The following is a 15,489-nucleotide window of genomic DNA, read 5'->3' as shown; positions in this document are numbered from 1 at the left end:
TTAGCAGAATAGGACAGGCTATTAACCTTTTTTTAAATAACTGTGTCTTGTCAAGGCTAGGGCATGATGAAGTAGCTAGGGCACTTTGCAGTTTGTAGTAGCTAGGGCTAACTTTGGCAATTCCAGATCAATAGGTATGAGGCATGCTGACATGTTTGCTTTGCACGTGCCTGGATTGCTTTTCACGTGTCATCTGCTCCAACACATCTGCCTTAAGGAGCATATGCAGCAGCAGCTCAGCCCACCAGCACTCTTCAAATGTGCCACATGTTTATGCAAGTTATTCAGAGTTATGTTTAGTCACTGTTTGAGATTTCTGACCAGCCAATGGCCCTGGCAGCCGAACATCCAGAAATAACAGCAGACTACGGAAGTCAAAGCATTGACAAAAGCTACAGTTCAATCAAAACTGATAGAGATAGCAATCTGCTTTCTGGGGGAGGACTTGTCAAGTTTGAAATCTTGAAACCTGTAAGGATAGACCACTGGAATTCTTTTTTGTCTGGGTACATCCATTTTTATAGTCATTTGAAGAACGGAATGATTTTAAGAGGCAACATTCCCCAACAGGTTAACCATGGTGAACAGCAGCAACACAATTACTAATTTGTCATTTGGTTCCTAAACTGTATCATGACATCTGCTATATTATTGTAACGTCAAGCAAGGTACATATATTTTTCAATACATGAAAAAATGGTGACATAGGTTTTAAAGCCACAGCATGTGACCAGTGCCGCTGCTGGTCTCAGGTGTGTGAGATGTCATGCCTTTCAGAGTCCAAATTCCTAGTGGCTTAAAGCTAATCTCCTTTAGCAATCACATCACACTAGACTGAAAACAATAAAGGGTTAAACAAACAGAACAGAAAGAAGCTAAAAGATCAGGTGACTGTAGAAAAGTCCTTTTACTTTGCCAGTTCTGTTTATCTTATCTGAAAACGGGATATAGGAATGAATCCTCCTGGCTTTCCCTCCCCTCCCCCTGCCCCCCCAAAAAAACCCAACAGGCAAAGTTTCTAAGAACTATAGGAAGAGTGAAATTATACCTCAATTCTTCCTACAGGTTCACATGAAATGCACTATTCAGTGGCCCTGTAGCTCAAAACTAGGTGCTACTGCAATTAGGTTTTCAGTCTTTTGTGTCCTTGTGAATAGGTCTGAACATTGCTGGTATCAGAATAGTCAGAACACAATGCTAAAAAATTTCATGTTCTCATCTATTGCTGAAGTCTTTCAGGGCTATCTGAAGAATCTTGTTTGGGACTATTTGAATAGATTTAAGCAGCCTATTAGAATTTCAAGGCACATTTATTTACAGTGCTACCTTTCTAAGCATAGAGAACACTCAGAAAAGCACACTTAATAAGAGGAAAGCAAGGTTAATCGTTTTAGTTCCTATCTCTGCTTGTTGATAGAAACACACACACACATTAAAATTCTCATCTTTTTAAAAGCTGGAAGGTCACTGGCTAATGAAAATATGTACCTCCTCATTCAGCAGAGAAACAATCACCAGTGAAACTTAGATGACAAACTACTGACTTTGTTGTGATGAATACTGCTCACAGAAAGCTTGATTCTGCTAGGCTTTCACGTAGAAAGCAGTATTTTGCTAGTTAAACAAAGGAGGGTAAAACTCAAGTGAGAATAAGACACAGTGACTGACAACCAACTATGTTATTAAAAATAAGCACTAATTTGGATTGACCTTCTTAAGTGCTCACTGTCTCACTGCCAGGACAATCCTTTGTGTGTCATTCTGTGTTTCTATAACGACACAGCCATTAGCTTGGCTCTAGTTTTCTGAATTAACCTCACCTTTTACTGTCACGTGCACACTCTGGCTGGTGGACAGCTGGGGTTGAACGAGGACATTGCACGTATATTCACCCTCGTCTACTTCCTTCTGCACGTCTGAGAGCTTCAAGGTCCCGTTGTTCTCAAACGCCACTTGGCGATGGTTAAACGGTAGCAGGTTAGAGTTCTTATACCACTTGATGGAGTAATATGGGTAGCCTATCACACGGCAGTGGATGTAGGTATCCCGTCCGGCTATTGCTGTGATGTTCTTCATTGGTCGAATGCTTGCTGGCCCTGGAAAAGGCAAAAAAGAGTCTTGGAAACAATTTAATGGTACATTTGCTTGAGGAAACATGTATATAATTTTTTTTCCTGAATATATAAATGTTGACATTTACAGATGTAGCTCGCACAACACTTAGCGTTTGACAGTTTTTCCTTTTAAGAGCTACTTAAACCATTTCCCTAATCTTTATATGCTCCAGTTTTTCCTCACCCTGCAGCATACATATTAATAATGTGGGGATATATGTTTGCATTATCCAACACTTGCCTGATAAAATCTTTGCTTCATTACAAATTAAAACTTTGAGGATGATTTAATTAATGTGAAATACTGAAACTGATACAAAACTAGAATCCCCTTACACATGAAAGTGTTACACATGAAAGTTAGCTTGTTTTGGGGTTTTTTTGACATATCTAAAGTATAATATTACGAGGATGGGTATTATGCCATGGAGAGCTAGGGATGCAAGCTAAAGTACCGTGTACATGAATAATTACAATGAATGTTGGACAAGTAAAGGGGAAAAATAAAATAAATAAATTAAAAACCCCAAACATGCACAGCAGGACTAAAGTAAAGAAACTGTGAACTAATAGAGATGACCACAGGAAAAATAGACTACAGAACACAAGCCAAAGGGTTCTTCCAATATTTAACTATACCATACACTTTCTAGATGGGGCTGGAGAGGCAAAGTGGGAAAAGAGAGCAAGGAAGAAAAGGAGAGGAAAAATAGTAAGTTGGTTTTGGCATTCCAAGACTCATTTTGTCACATGCAATAGTCTTCTTCACTACAATGAGTTATGTGTGTTTTTTTTTGAGGAGCTGATTTGACAAGCACCTCTTACGTTTATTCGAGCCTGGTACAAGACGACTCCAGCAGAGTTGTTGGCAGTACAGCGATAAACTCCACCATCTCGGACCTGAGTGTTAGAGATATTCAGGTAACTGACCACATTGCCTTCAGAGGTGATAATCTGGCTGATACGATGACTGCTGTCCTTCACAATGGGGTCTTCATCCAGTGTCCAAGTGATCGTAGGGAGAGGAGTCCCCTTCACGTTGCACATAAGGGAGACTGGCTCTCCTGGGCTTACCACTTTTTCACTGAAGGCTGAAATGATTTTGGGAGTTCCATCTGCCAAGGAAAAGAAAAGCAGAATAGTACTTCCATGGCTTGAATCTTGTTCCCTCTATCCTGGAGCCTATCACATGAGCCAAGATCTTTTCAGAAGTGACACAAACTAATGTGTTCCAGGATGAAACTCTAATTTTTGAGAGAGAGAAACTAATTCTGGGAGTAGAGTTCTGAAATCATCCTTTGCTTGCTGCAGGTTTCCTTTTCACCTTCTGAGAAACCTGGTACTGTGCTGAAGGAAAAGCACTTGAATAGGTGGCCAGGGATCTGCACAGCTGTAAGAACTGCTAAGTTCTTGTGGAAAAGTGTTAAAGCCATACACAGATTATCATACCTATCACAGATTATACATACAAAAGACATGCTGTAAAACCCCAACACATTTGAATTTTTTCTTCTCTTGGTAGATTTCAGCTCCTTGGAATGATCAACATGGATGCTTTTGGCAAGAGAAGGACACAACCCGCATGGGTTATTTTCACAGAGTTGTGCCAATGCAATTTAGTCCTGGCCTACAGTACCCCATCCAGAGAAGTATTAAATTAAGTTTCCCTGAGTACAGATTGCCAATAACAGCAGTGATGTCAATTCCTTTCTGTGGACATTTTGTGCTACAGATAAATACTCCTGCGAAGTGAGAGCATTCAAAGACTTTCTCTTGTGATCTGTGTGACAACTTACTCAGCTGTGAACCAAGAGAATGGATGGAGACAGAAACTTTGAGATTGTAATCAGGCAGCATAACCACTTATCTGGAGAGTTCGGTGGTGTAACATTTAGGAGTGCCAACATTCTGCTAGTAAGGAAGTTCTTTATGAGATCGTGCAAGGTGTGTTTGTTGTTCATTGAAAATCATACTTTCAAAGCTGAATCTAGAAGGAATTTCAGTGTAATTGGGAACAAAAGGCCACACATCAAGAGCAGTATGCAGAACATGGGAGGCATTCCAGTTCAAAGTTTGGACAACAGTGCTGAGGGCTACTGTCTGGTTTTAAAGAGCCAAGTCTAAGTGTAAGTGCAGGCAAGTAAGCTAACTTCAATGCTTCTACAGTATTAGTGTCTGCAAGAAACAAAAGGAAAAGGTGCCTCGTTACTTTGAGAGGGGAAAAAGACACTTACAAACTCATCTTGTACACAAAGCCCTTTAAGGACATCTCCCTTCAGTTCCACACAAGACAGAATAGGAATAATAAGTCTCATGCTCTGTGCGATGCACTATTTTTTTGTGCACATTATGTACTGTCTTCACTTACACTCTGCTGTATATTATCCAAATGTTTTGAAGGCTTGAACCATGATGACTCCCTTGGAAATCACAATTCTTACATTGCAATTTTAGTGCAACATCATGTAGAAACTGAGGGAACTGGCACAATGTGTGCAAGACTCCTCATAAAACAGGATTAAAAACAGTGCTGAAATATTCCCTTGCTTGCCACACAGTAAAAACCAGAAAGCACTGCCACTCTCAGGCTGCTGAAAGATCTCAGCATCTCTGGAGGAGTATTGATTTTATTTGATTTCATAATTTTGTCCTCTGCCTCCCAAGTCCCTTTTATTTCTATTCCATTGGTTATGTGATGGAGTTCTAATTTTTTATTTATTTTCATCTCTGAATCTCTTCCTTTCCTTTGCTGTGTATTAGATACTGTCACCGCTCAGAAAGCCAAACAACAGCAACAAAAAAAAAAAGCTTTTTATCCTGAAAGAAAGCTGACACAGGACCAATAAATCTGTGAGCGTGCACACTATGTACCACTGCCACTCCTCCTCCTCTTCTTTAATTCAAGTGACAGGCTTTTTTTTTGTGATGAAAGCAGACATTATTTTCCCAGTGAGACCTGAGTGTCTTTGAAATCTTTCCTGCTGTTGCTTTCTGATAACCTGCACTCTGTCGACATCATGATAGATTATCAATATGCTCTTTAGGCTTTCTTAGTCACGGGAGATGGTTGCCGAGGTAACTTGGTCCAGGCAGGTAATCTCCTCTTTTTCTGCAGAGACTCTAAAAATAATGTCCATGCCACGACTACACTACAGCCTCATTAGTGAACTGGCTCTGTACAAATTGATAACTTTTCTCACTTCATTATCACGTAGAACACTGTACCAGTTAGTTAAGATGATCTCCAGGATTTCCAACCAATACACCCAATCAGAAAAGCCATGCTCAGAAGATATTCGGAGTTCAATAGAGATCTCTTATCTCCTGCTGAAAAGCTAATGTAAAAAATCTGCACCAGCACCATCTACCCCTACCAAGAAAAAGAACTGGACTGAAGGACTGCTTGAGGAGTACCTTATTCTTCAAACCCATTTTTTCATTCTATTTCTTTTTACTCAGACGTGGGCATGACAAACCCCACTGACAGTTCATGAGTACTCCCCCTTCTTCTTTACGGTCCACTATCCCTCACTATACAATGAGGGCACCAAAGATGACACATATATTGCTATGGAGACCAGAATCACTAAAGAGACAGTGACTGACCTTCTAGAACCACTTGAACATAGTCTTGAGCAGACATCTTGTCCTTGCGCACAAAGCACTGGTAAGCTCCACCATCACTCTTGGCCATGCCATCCATAATAAGGTTCTCTCGATTGATGCCAGTGATCCGTACGTTGTTACCGGGGTTGATGATTTCACCGTTGCGATACCAGGAGAGCTCCTGATCCTCAGTTCCCGTCACGCTGCAGGACAAGGACACTTGACTACCAACACTACTTTTTACTTTCCGTGGGCTGATGGTGGCTTTTAGTGGTTCTGAAGTTTTAAATAAAAAAGAGGGAGAAGGAAAGACAAAACATAAATTGTACATAGACATTTATGTGCAAGTTACAAATTAATTCTCAATTAGTAGAACAACAATTGACGCCACATCCCTCTGAAAAAAAAACCCAAAACAACCCCACAACCAAACAACAGACCAATAAACAGATCAACTAACCAACCAACAGACCAATAAGCAAGAGATTATTGACTTTGCTCTAAATAAGTTTGCCACCAACATCCATGACATGAAACATTTTAAGTGTATAGGGATAATCTATTTAATGTGTAATATAATCTCATGCCTAAATAAACAGTATGAGCAGATCTACTGAGAAACACCAGTGGTGCTGAGGTATTAACAATGTCTCTACACATATTTTGGAAAGCTATGATGCTACTTCACATTAGCTCAGTGTGGACTTTAAACTGGCACATTCCTGAAGCTCATCTTCTGGTTTAATTTCCTGCCAAAGGAACCCAGTTTGAATGTTCCAAAACTACTCCCTGATGTGAACATGTGCAGTGAATGTCAATGACCAGAGACTAGCTTTTAAAGGTGTAAGATCCATGCTAAAATATAAACACAGGTACACCCATAAATATCCATCAGATTTGTCCATATGAAAGGGTCCTGCCAATCTGATCCAGGAGGTATCTACTGGCTGTTCAACTACTGAGTCAGTAAGTAAAACTATCATCAGGCAGTGGAGATACTTTTGGTATCAGTAAAAATATGATTATATCACGTCTCCGAAAATTTTGACTCTGTATCATACATGGAAAACTAAATTCAACTAATTTTTATTAATTCATTTAGAAGGAACAGCTCCTTCATTACAATTCAGAAATTAATGATCTTTGATCTTGGTTTTATTTTGCCCAAACGTATTGTGTAATTATTTGTGAAGATATTTTTATAGCCTGGACTGTTCACAAATTTCCCCCTTTTCAGTTTGCCAGTTATGCTGTATAGGTGGAAATGTTAGTTCACAAAACATTATTTCTATTTCAGGAAACCTTTTTTTTTCCCCCCCAGCAATAGAAGAATAACACTTTTCCAGTGGAGTGCTTCTGAGTAATAATTATCTTTGCAGAATTTGTGAAACATTCAGAACAGTCACACACAAACACTCAACTGAGGGGAGGTATGAGTATTCAGTATTACTGAACAGCATGAGTCATGGCAACAAGAGTTTGGCAGCTTTATTCATGAGAACATTTGCAATTTCTTTTAAAGCATCCAATTCAAGCTTCTAAATGACATATCCTGCATGTGATAAATTCTATAGCTACCTCAGAAATTGCATCTATTTGCACTTCTGATCACTCAATTGTCCAGCTAACTCATCTCCACGGAACCTACTCTGTTGTTCCACAACTTTGAGAATTTTATGCCTTGCTAAGATAAAGCAACAAAACAGAAGGTACAGCAAGATATGACAACATCTTTCCTGGTGCAAACAGGCAGGCAAGGAGTGGCCTGAGATCTCCACTCACTCCAGGACTTACGTTTTACATAGAGTCGCCCTATCATCTCGGCAGTCCCATAGTTGTTCCACACCTCACAGACATAGCTGCCCGAGTCTGAAGGACGTGTGTTCTCAATCAGCAGACCGGTAACTGTTTGCCGAAACCTGCTGTCAGGCTCCCAGGGAACATTGTCCTTCAGCCAACGATACTTTGGTGAGGGATGCCCTGATGCTTTGCAAGGCAGCTCCACTCGCTGTCCTGCCATGGCTTTACGGTGGTCAAATCCATCTAGAATAGATGGAGCTGAATTCGCTGGATCTGAAAGAAAAAAAAACCATCAGTTTTCAATGTGAGCATTATAATTCTTTCATTCACTAAGAAGCACACCAATATTTTTTCTCCTGCACTTTTTGACTCACTAGGCCAGTGTTTTATGCACCACAGTCTGCTACTATGACCCAGCCATCAGTCTGTATCACATCACAGCCATGGTGGCTGGGATCCAGCAGCATGTACTGCTGAAGCATCACATCATCTCATGAGAACTTGGAAATCCTCTCACTGGATTTTTTCCAGGTGGCAACCATTTCTCTGGTCATCCCTCAAGTCAGAGGAATAGGCAGCCAGAAATGCGTTGCCTTAATAATTATTACTTTTACACCCACGTTACTTGACTAGATTGAAGCCAACACATTCTCTATGCTTCTTGGTGCTCTGAAGGCTTTGAGTTAAAGGAGCTATTTATTCCCTTGTCAGAAGAGAAATGGGCAAAGGCACAGGAATTACTATCTGCAGCCTATCTGACAGTTGAGCTTTTTCTTCTCTGGAAAAAGAACATAATGTGACAAGAACAACTTACAGCTTAATACCTCAACTTTCTATGCTCAAATTATGACAAAAGCAGCTCTCAGTCCAACACACTTGTGTAGCACCTGGCATATGTTTATGTATCTCACAGAAGTCTGCCAGAGTGCCTTCACCAGAGGCAGAACTCCACCAGAAATAGTACTCTGATTTTGGCTTTTTCAACTTGAAACTTTTGGAGGAAGGACTGACATAATGTGCAGTTTTGTGCAGCATGCAACATGAGGGAAACCTTTCCTAGAGCTATTGCAACATAAATGCTGAATAATAAATCAATAAATATTCATTTGAGTATTTTCTTGCCACATGCATTCACTTTACTACGACTTCTGTATTACAAAGAAACTATACATTTCGATCAACTCCTTTTACTCCTATCTAATACACCAATCTCTTTTTAGATATATCTATATCATAGTTGCCTGTGTGCAGGTGTAATTGCAACTATTTTTGCATTTTCAAGTGGCCTTTGACTTAGCTAGCCCAGGTACTGCTCACAGAGCAGTTGCAGCAGGTTTGTATTAGGAGCCAGGGGCATTAAAGGAGCAGTTCATGCTGAATCCAAGCTACTCAAACAGTAGTGTAATCAGTACCTGAGATAGTTTAAAACTAGCTTAGAATATCTTCATGAACTGCTGCCAGACCTGGGAGGGAACACTTGACAGCAAATACCTAGAGGCACTATACAAGATATACTTTCAATCCAGAAACCAAAACTGAGATGGTTAAAAAATGGGCTAAGTAAATTTTATGTGAATACCTGTATAAAACCCTAAATACCAAGTGAAACATGGCAACAGAGGGTATTCTGCTGTCTAGGTGCCAGCAAAAAGTTGAGCCACTGAAGGCAAAACTACATCCAGTTTACAATAACTTGCATTATAAATATGTCAGCCAGTAGTTAAATAATTTTGCATGCATCAGTAGCCTCTAAGTCCATATTTGGCATCACGATGGGTTATATTTTTAAGCTTGCCATGCTGTTTATGTTTAGCTTAGTAAAAGCACAATCTGCCAGGATGTTATCAGGAAGGACAATGTTAATTTGACTAATTGATTAGCCATCTCTTCTCCCTTTTGGGTCATCAGGCATCTATGATTTCAGTGCACAGATTCTTTTGTGCAGCCTGACAAATTAACTCAGTAAAAATACAAGCAAGCATAAAGTTACAGCTCCAGCTCTTAAGAAGGTTACGTCAACACAAAATCAATTTCTTCAATTGAGAGTAATAATTAAATAATAAAAAGGCAGAACTGACTTCTAAAGGTGCTATCTGTGCATTGCTACTCAAAACTTGGTGGGAGTGCTGCCATTCAGTGGGATCTAAACCACCTTGAGAGTTGGATAGAGAGGAACCTCATGAGGTTCGACAAAGACAAGTGCAGAGTCCTGTACCTCAGGAGGAACAGCCCTATGCACCAGTACAGGCTGGGGATTGACCTGCTGGTGAGCAGCTCTGCAGAAAGAGGCCTGGGAGATCTGGTTGATAATAAACTAAAGATGAACCAGCAATGTGCCCTCGTGGCCAAGGAGGCCAATGACATCCTGGGATGCATTAAGAAGAGTGTGGCCAGCAGGTCGAGGGAGGTTCTGCTCCCCCTCTACTCTGCCCTGGTGAGGCCTCATCTGGAGTCCTGTGTCCAGTTCTGGGCTCCTCAGCTCAAGAGGGATTGAGAACTTTCGGAGAGGGTCCAGCGCAGGGCCACCAAGATGATCAGGGGACTCGAGCATCTTCCTTATGAGGAAAGGCTGTGGAAACTGGGGCTGTTTAGTCTACAGAAGAGGAGACTGAGGGGAGATCTCATTAATATTTATAAATATCTAAATGGTGGGTGTCAGGAGGTTGGGACATCCCTTTTTTTCTAGTGTCTAGAAACAGGGCAAGGGGTAATGGGAGAAAGCCGGAACACAAAAAGTTCCACTTAATCATAAGAAATAACTGTTTCACTGTGAGGATGAGGGAGCCCTGGCACAGGCTGCCCAGGGTAGGTGTGGAGTCTCCTTCCCTGCAGGTCTTCAAGATCTGCTGGGATGCATTCCTGTGTGACCTGATCTAGGTGGACCTGCTTCAGCAGGAGGGTTGGACTGCATGACTTCTAAAGGTTCCTTCCAACCCCTACCATTCTATGATTCTATGAAAAAACAGTTTTCATTTTTCCCATCTTGTCCAGTGAGATGTTTTATACTATTTTATACTAGTGAGATTTTTGTACTAGAAAGTTTCCTATGGTAACCAAGATACAACTCTGATTTTATTTATGTTACCACTGGCTCAGCTTTAGCATGATTTCATACGGAAACAGTCCATAATATGGAGCCAACTAGAAAGATAGGACCCTGCCTATGCTTCTAAGACAAAAGCAGTCAGGAAAACTACTTCTTCATCTGGCTGGCAAAAGCAGAAGCAAGTGTTTTACCCACAGGGGATGTATATCAAAGGAAGAAACTCCTGGATCTGACTGGTAAGTGATTCTAATCTGAACAATCACACTATTTATTCTAATCATTACTATATTTCAGTACTGACTTGTGTGTTCAGAGTGCTCTAGAATCCTTCAGCAATGACCATTTTGGAGGAGGGCAGGAAGTATGTTACTAATGCAAAATCTTGTGCCTATCTCTGTTTCCCTTCAAGCTCTCAGGCAGAGGGTGGAGAGTTCAGACCTAATCACTAGACTTAATTTTTTGGTTGTTTTCCTGACAAAAAGGCCAAAAGACATGAGGACAAGGTAAAAAAGGAGAATGACCCCACTGACTGTTAGACTGTGAAGGTCACCAGACCCTGACTGCTCTTTAGGGTTGTGATCTTTATTTAGGGAAACTCAGTAACAGTGAGAAGGAGAAAAAGCTCTGTGGGGCTTCCAGTGGGATGAGGGGCATGTCTTCTGTAAGGCAAGGATCCAGAGAGAAAGAAGCGAGAGTCCAGGATATGGTCCTAGCTAACTCTAGATATGGGAATATAATTGCAGATTTGCTCACACACAAAAGAGGGTGCAACTGCAGGCAACCAGAAAATGAAGAGAGGAAGGGGAGATGGAGAAGAGATAATCCTATACAGAGATGCCTCAGAGCAAGTTCCAAATCCAGGCCTAGGGTCTGCTTCTCCTTCTTACCTCACCCACAACTGGCAACTCCTCTCACAGAGATAAAATGGGGTGAATGTAGGATTGGAGCAGCACCATTCTGACAGCCCTGAGTGTCTGGTGCATGTGTGTGTGGAGACCCCAACAGCCCATCACACATATGACAATCAGACAATTTACAATTACAAGGGAAAACTAAAATATCCTATCTACCTTCTCCTTTTCCTACCTGCTGCACAAGGCCATTTGCCTTTAGACTCTTAGCTCTGCATATGGCCAGACCTGAGCTAACCCTCCCATCTGCCTGCTGCACCTGGGGTGGTCTGGGACAGGTCATGTACCCCTTTGAGCTAGAGACTCCTCCTGGAAGCAAGGTAGTACATTGTCTTCCCCAGAGAAGGAATGTGATGAATGAAAAGGAAAGCTGAAATGCACTTGAAATCCACAGTCCTTCTATAAAGTACTTTAAAGCTACTAAAAATCACAGCACTAAATGCCAATGCACCCCACAAGCTCTCTGGAAATATCTAACAGGAGGTGAAAAACGGAAAAATATTATTTTAAAAGAGAACACTTTATTCTGGAGCAGCAGCTCACAGCTGACCACTTCTAGATTCCATCTGATAGACGGTATGCAGACGTAAGAACCCACCTTGTCAAATTAGCATAGTAGAGAGAGGCATATACAATACTCAATTTAACATTATAATTAAAGGAGCACCTGATACAAAAAGTCTTGCACTGTTGCTTTGTCGAGTTTCTCCAGTGTATCTGTGCCTTGTGATACATCGGTAGTTGTACAGTCCATCTTCATTCTGTACATCTAAAATATACAAGGCTCCCGTGGATGTGATGAGAAATCTAGGTCCTGAAAGACACAAAAATTTACAGTATTAAAGTATCTGCAGGTAGTTACTGGGTTCTGCTTGCTCACTCTGGGGCATGGATTACACAGGCTGAAGGGTTTTTTAACAGAGTTTAGAAGCTGTCAATTATCAGTTTACTAAGCTTTTGCTGCAAAGGTATGTAAAGATATTAATTCCTGTGCACTTCTTATAAAAAAGTTAGGGATCTGTAATGAAAATGTGAGTAATGAAGGAAAGATAAGTGCCACGGTTTATGTAACAATTGACAAACAATATCCGAGAGACAGCTGAAATAAAACATCAAGTAAAAAGCTAATGCAGAATTTAATCCAGTTTAATTCAATATTGTAGAGTGATATGATGACAACTAACCATCACAGCTGTATGTATTAGAAAGATGGTCTGGGATGGCACGTTTAATTAAACAATATTAGCCAAAATTACATCTGTTGTCCAGGGAAACCAGAAAACGGAGAAAAAAATTATCATAAAAAGTAAAGCTAAAAGGATCAGTAAGAGAAACTTACAAGATGAGGACGTTTATACCCCAAGAATATGGAATGTATTTACTAAAGGACTCTGGCCATAAGCACCATATACTGCACAGCCCTGCTCCATAGCCTGCTTCAGCTGGGACAGGAAAACAAGGACAACAAAACCAGTCTTGCTGATGTTCCCTACACTGCTGAAGTTGTACACACAACTTCCTGAGAAGTTCACCATGAAGTTGTACACATCTGTGCCAGCTGCAAGCTAAACAACATGAGTCTCAGGAATGGTCTCACCCAACCCTGTTGATGTTTCCTGGTGGCAAACAAACTCCAGCTCTCAGCAGGCTAAGGTGTCTTCAGCTCAGTACTTCCATAGCTAAGCTACTGGCAGAAGACAAGTTACTACATTATTTGACCTGCTGTGAACTTTTGTTTATTAATAAAATTGCATTTTGTGACTAGAGAAGCACTATGTAAGCAGGTAGACTCTGTATAAAAGAAAGGATTAAATAAACTGCACAGAATGTTTTATTTAATGTCCAAAGATATTTTTTCTTCTCTTAATTTTAAAACTGAAAGGTTTCTTTCAGGAAGAAAACTACGTCCAACAAAGTGTCTTCCCCTAAAACTGAACACAACTGACATGCTCATGGTCAGCATTTGTCATGGTGTTTATTCAATTTGAAAATAAGATATTTGAAGTTCTCATCAAATACATATTTTTTTTTGTTATTAACTCTAGAATATGTAGGAAATGTCACTGTACATATATACACATGTGCAGCTTTGATCATTTGACACTGGCATAAATGTCTCTCTTCTGTTTGTAAATGCATGTTCTCAAAAGCAAGGACACACAAAAGCTAACATATACATATTTAGACTAGTCTAAAGTTCCAATAATTAGAAGTAACATGAATAGAATGCATTGCATGCTTGGGTCTCACCTGACCCCTCTTTCCATTTAAATTCTGCAGTTTAAGCTATGAATGCTTTTCTAAAACTTTTACACTAGAGAAAATGTTAAGATCCTACTTTCAATCACTGCTCTTTTTTTCTCTGGTATCTGGTAGCTCTTATAATACATGTGCTTGCATCAACATATTATAAAATATACCTGGCTCTCAAATTATGGGAGAGTAAACACAAAAATGAAACCCATTATGAACTAATATTGAGTAATATACTATAAGAAATATTTCCTTTTCTTCAGAGCTCCATTTGAGCAATGACTTTCTAATAATTAAGTGTAGTCAGGGTGCGTGCTCACAAATACATCAGTGGGAAAGCAATCTACCAGAGAAAAGACAGAAAGGAAATGGTATGATTACAGAGGGCAGTCTCCTTTAAATCACAACCTACAAGAATGGAAAGAAAATATTTAAGAACCATTTAATGTCACAGGACTGACCCTTAGAGCAGAGAATATTGGAAAAAAGCAACATCAGCCCACCTTTCTCATCCTTGCATGCATACTGAATTATAAAATAATCATACTGGTGAGTTGTCTGGCTGCCTCTAGTCTCTCAAAAGTCAAGGCACAAGTATGGAAGCAGTTAGGTCACAGCTTTGGAAAAGCATAAACCGCACGGCATATTCTAGGCTACTGAACCTAGAATAGATCACACAGGAACTCGTCCAGGTGGGTTTTTAGTGTCTCTAGAAAAGAAGACTCAACAACCCACCTGGGCAGCCTGTGCCAGTGCTCCATCACCCTCATAGTGAAGAAATTCTTCCTTGTGTTTCTTTGGAACCTCTTATGTTGCAGCTTGTACCCATTGTCCCTTGCCCTATCATTGGCCGTCACTTAGAAGAGCCTGGCTCCATCCTCCTGACACCCATCCTTTACATATTTGTTAACATTAATGAGGTGACCCCTCAGTCTGCTCTTCTCCAAGCTGAATAGCCTCAGCTCCCTCAGCCTTTCATCATAAGGGATATGCTCCACTCTATCATCTCTGTGGCCCTGCACTGAACTCTCTCCAGCAGCTCCCTGTCCTTGAAACAATGATTCACACAGATGAAGCTCTTCCTGTTGGTCAGAGAATACTTTATTACTGTTATTATTATTATCATCACAGCTTAACTCCTAGATATAATACAACATCTTATGCTGAGTGTTTCTTCCTTTTTCTTTCACAGTCCCCAATTACTCATATGTAAAGACTTGTCCTCCTCCACTCTATCTCCTCATCACATAGATACTCAACATCTGTACCCTTTAACAAGGTTTATCTTTAACTCTTGGTTACCAGGATATTTAGAATTTTGATGTGAAAGCCATGAGCTTGAGTTCTATGTAACATGCAGATTCTGCAATGCTGAAATATTCATAAAGCAAATCCATCTTTACCAAGAAATATAAGAACTACAGGTATTTAATGCACAGTTGTCTCTTAGTTTGTAGGCAGCATAAAATGATGGCTTTCGGAGATGAGAAGCACATTTAAGGACCTTACTTGGGGTTAATGTTCGGTTACAGCAAAGACAATCTTTTCTTGTTTCTGTTTCCAGCTCTGTGAGCATTAACTATCTCTGTATTTCAGACAGCACAGCCAGTTCAGACATGAGCTTGCCCACAGCAATGCCACTCAGCTGACAGGGCTACCAGAGTGCTGAACCAATGTTGCATATAGCATGCAGGTATGTTCTCTGCAGCCAAATCAAGACTTAGATCAGACTTTTCAAGCTGGGATGTAACTCTTGTTA

At 40.4% G+C, this 15,489-nt stretch overlaps 1 protein-coding gene across 2 annotated transcripts in view; it reads right to left on the bottom strand.

Annotated features, from left to right (window-relative positions):
• The window catches only part of DSCAM (DS cell adhesion molecule), a 390,325-nt gene that overhangs the window by 180,329 nt on the left and 194,507 nt on the right, over window positions 1–15,489 (bottom strand). For both annotated transcript variants that reach the window (XM_061988625.1, XM_061988624.1), the window contains exons 2-6: window positions 12,145–12,291; window positions 7,515–7,793; window positions 5,721–5,996; window positions 2,933–3,229; window positions 1,821–2,096 (exon numbers count right to left, since the gene is read on the bottom strand). In XM_061988625.1, the coding sequence (XP_061844609.1) occupies window positions 1,821–2,096; window positions 2,933–3,229; window positions 5,721–5,996; window positions 7,515–7,793; window positions 12,145–12,291 (1,275 nt within the window). The remainder of the gene's footprint in view (window positions 1–1,820; window positions 2,097–2,932; window positions 3,230–5,720; window positions 5,997–7,514; window positions 7,794–12,144; window positions 12,292–15,489) is intronic.

This window comes from Colius striatus, chromosome 1, assembly GCF_028858725.1.
Source record: "Colius striatus isolate bColStr4 chromosome 1, bColStr4.1.hap1, whole genome shotgun sequence".
NCBI classification, from domain to species: domain Eukaryota; kingdom Metazoa; phylum Chordata; class Aves; order Coliiformes; family Coliidae; genus Colius; species Colius striatus.
Note: the sequence above shows the minus strand (reverse complement) of the source record. Positions and strands in the feature narration are given on the sequence as shown.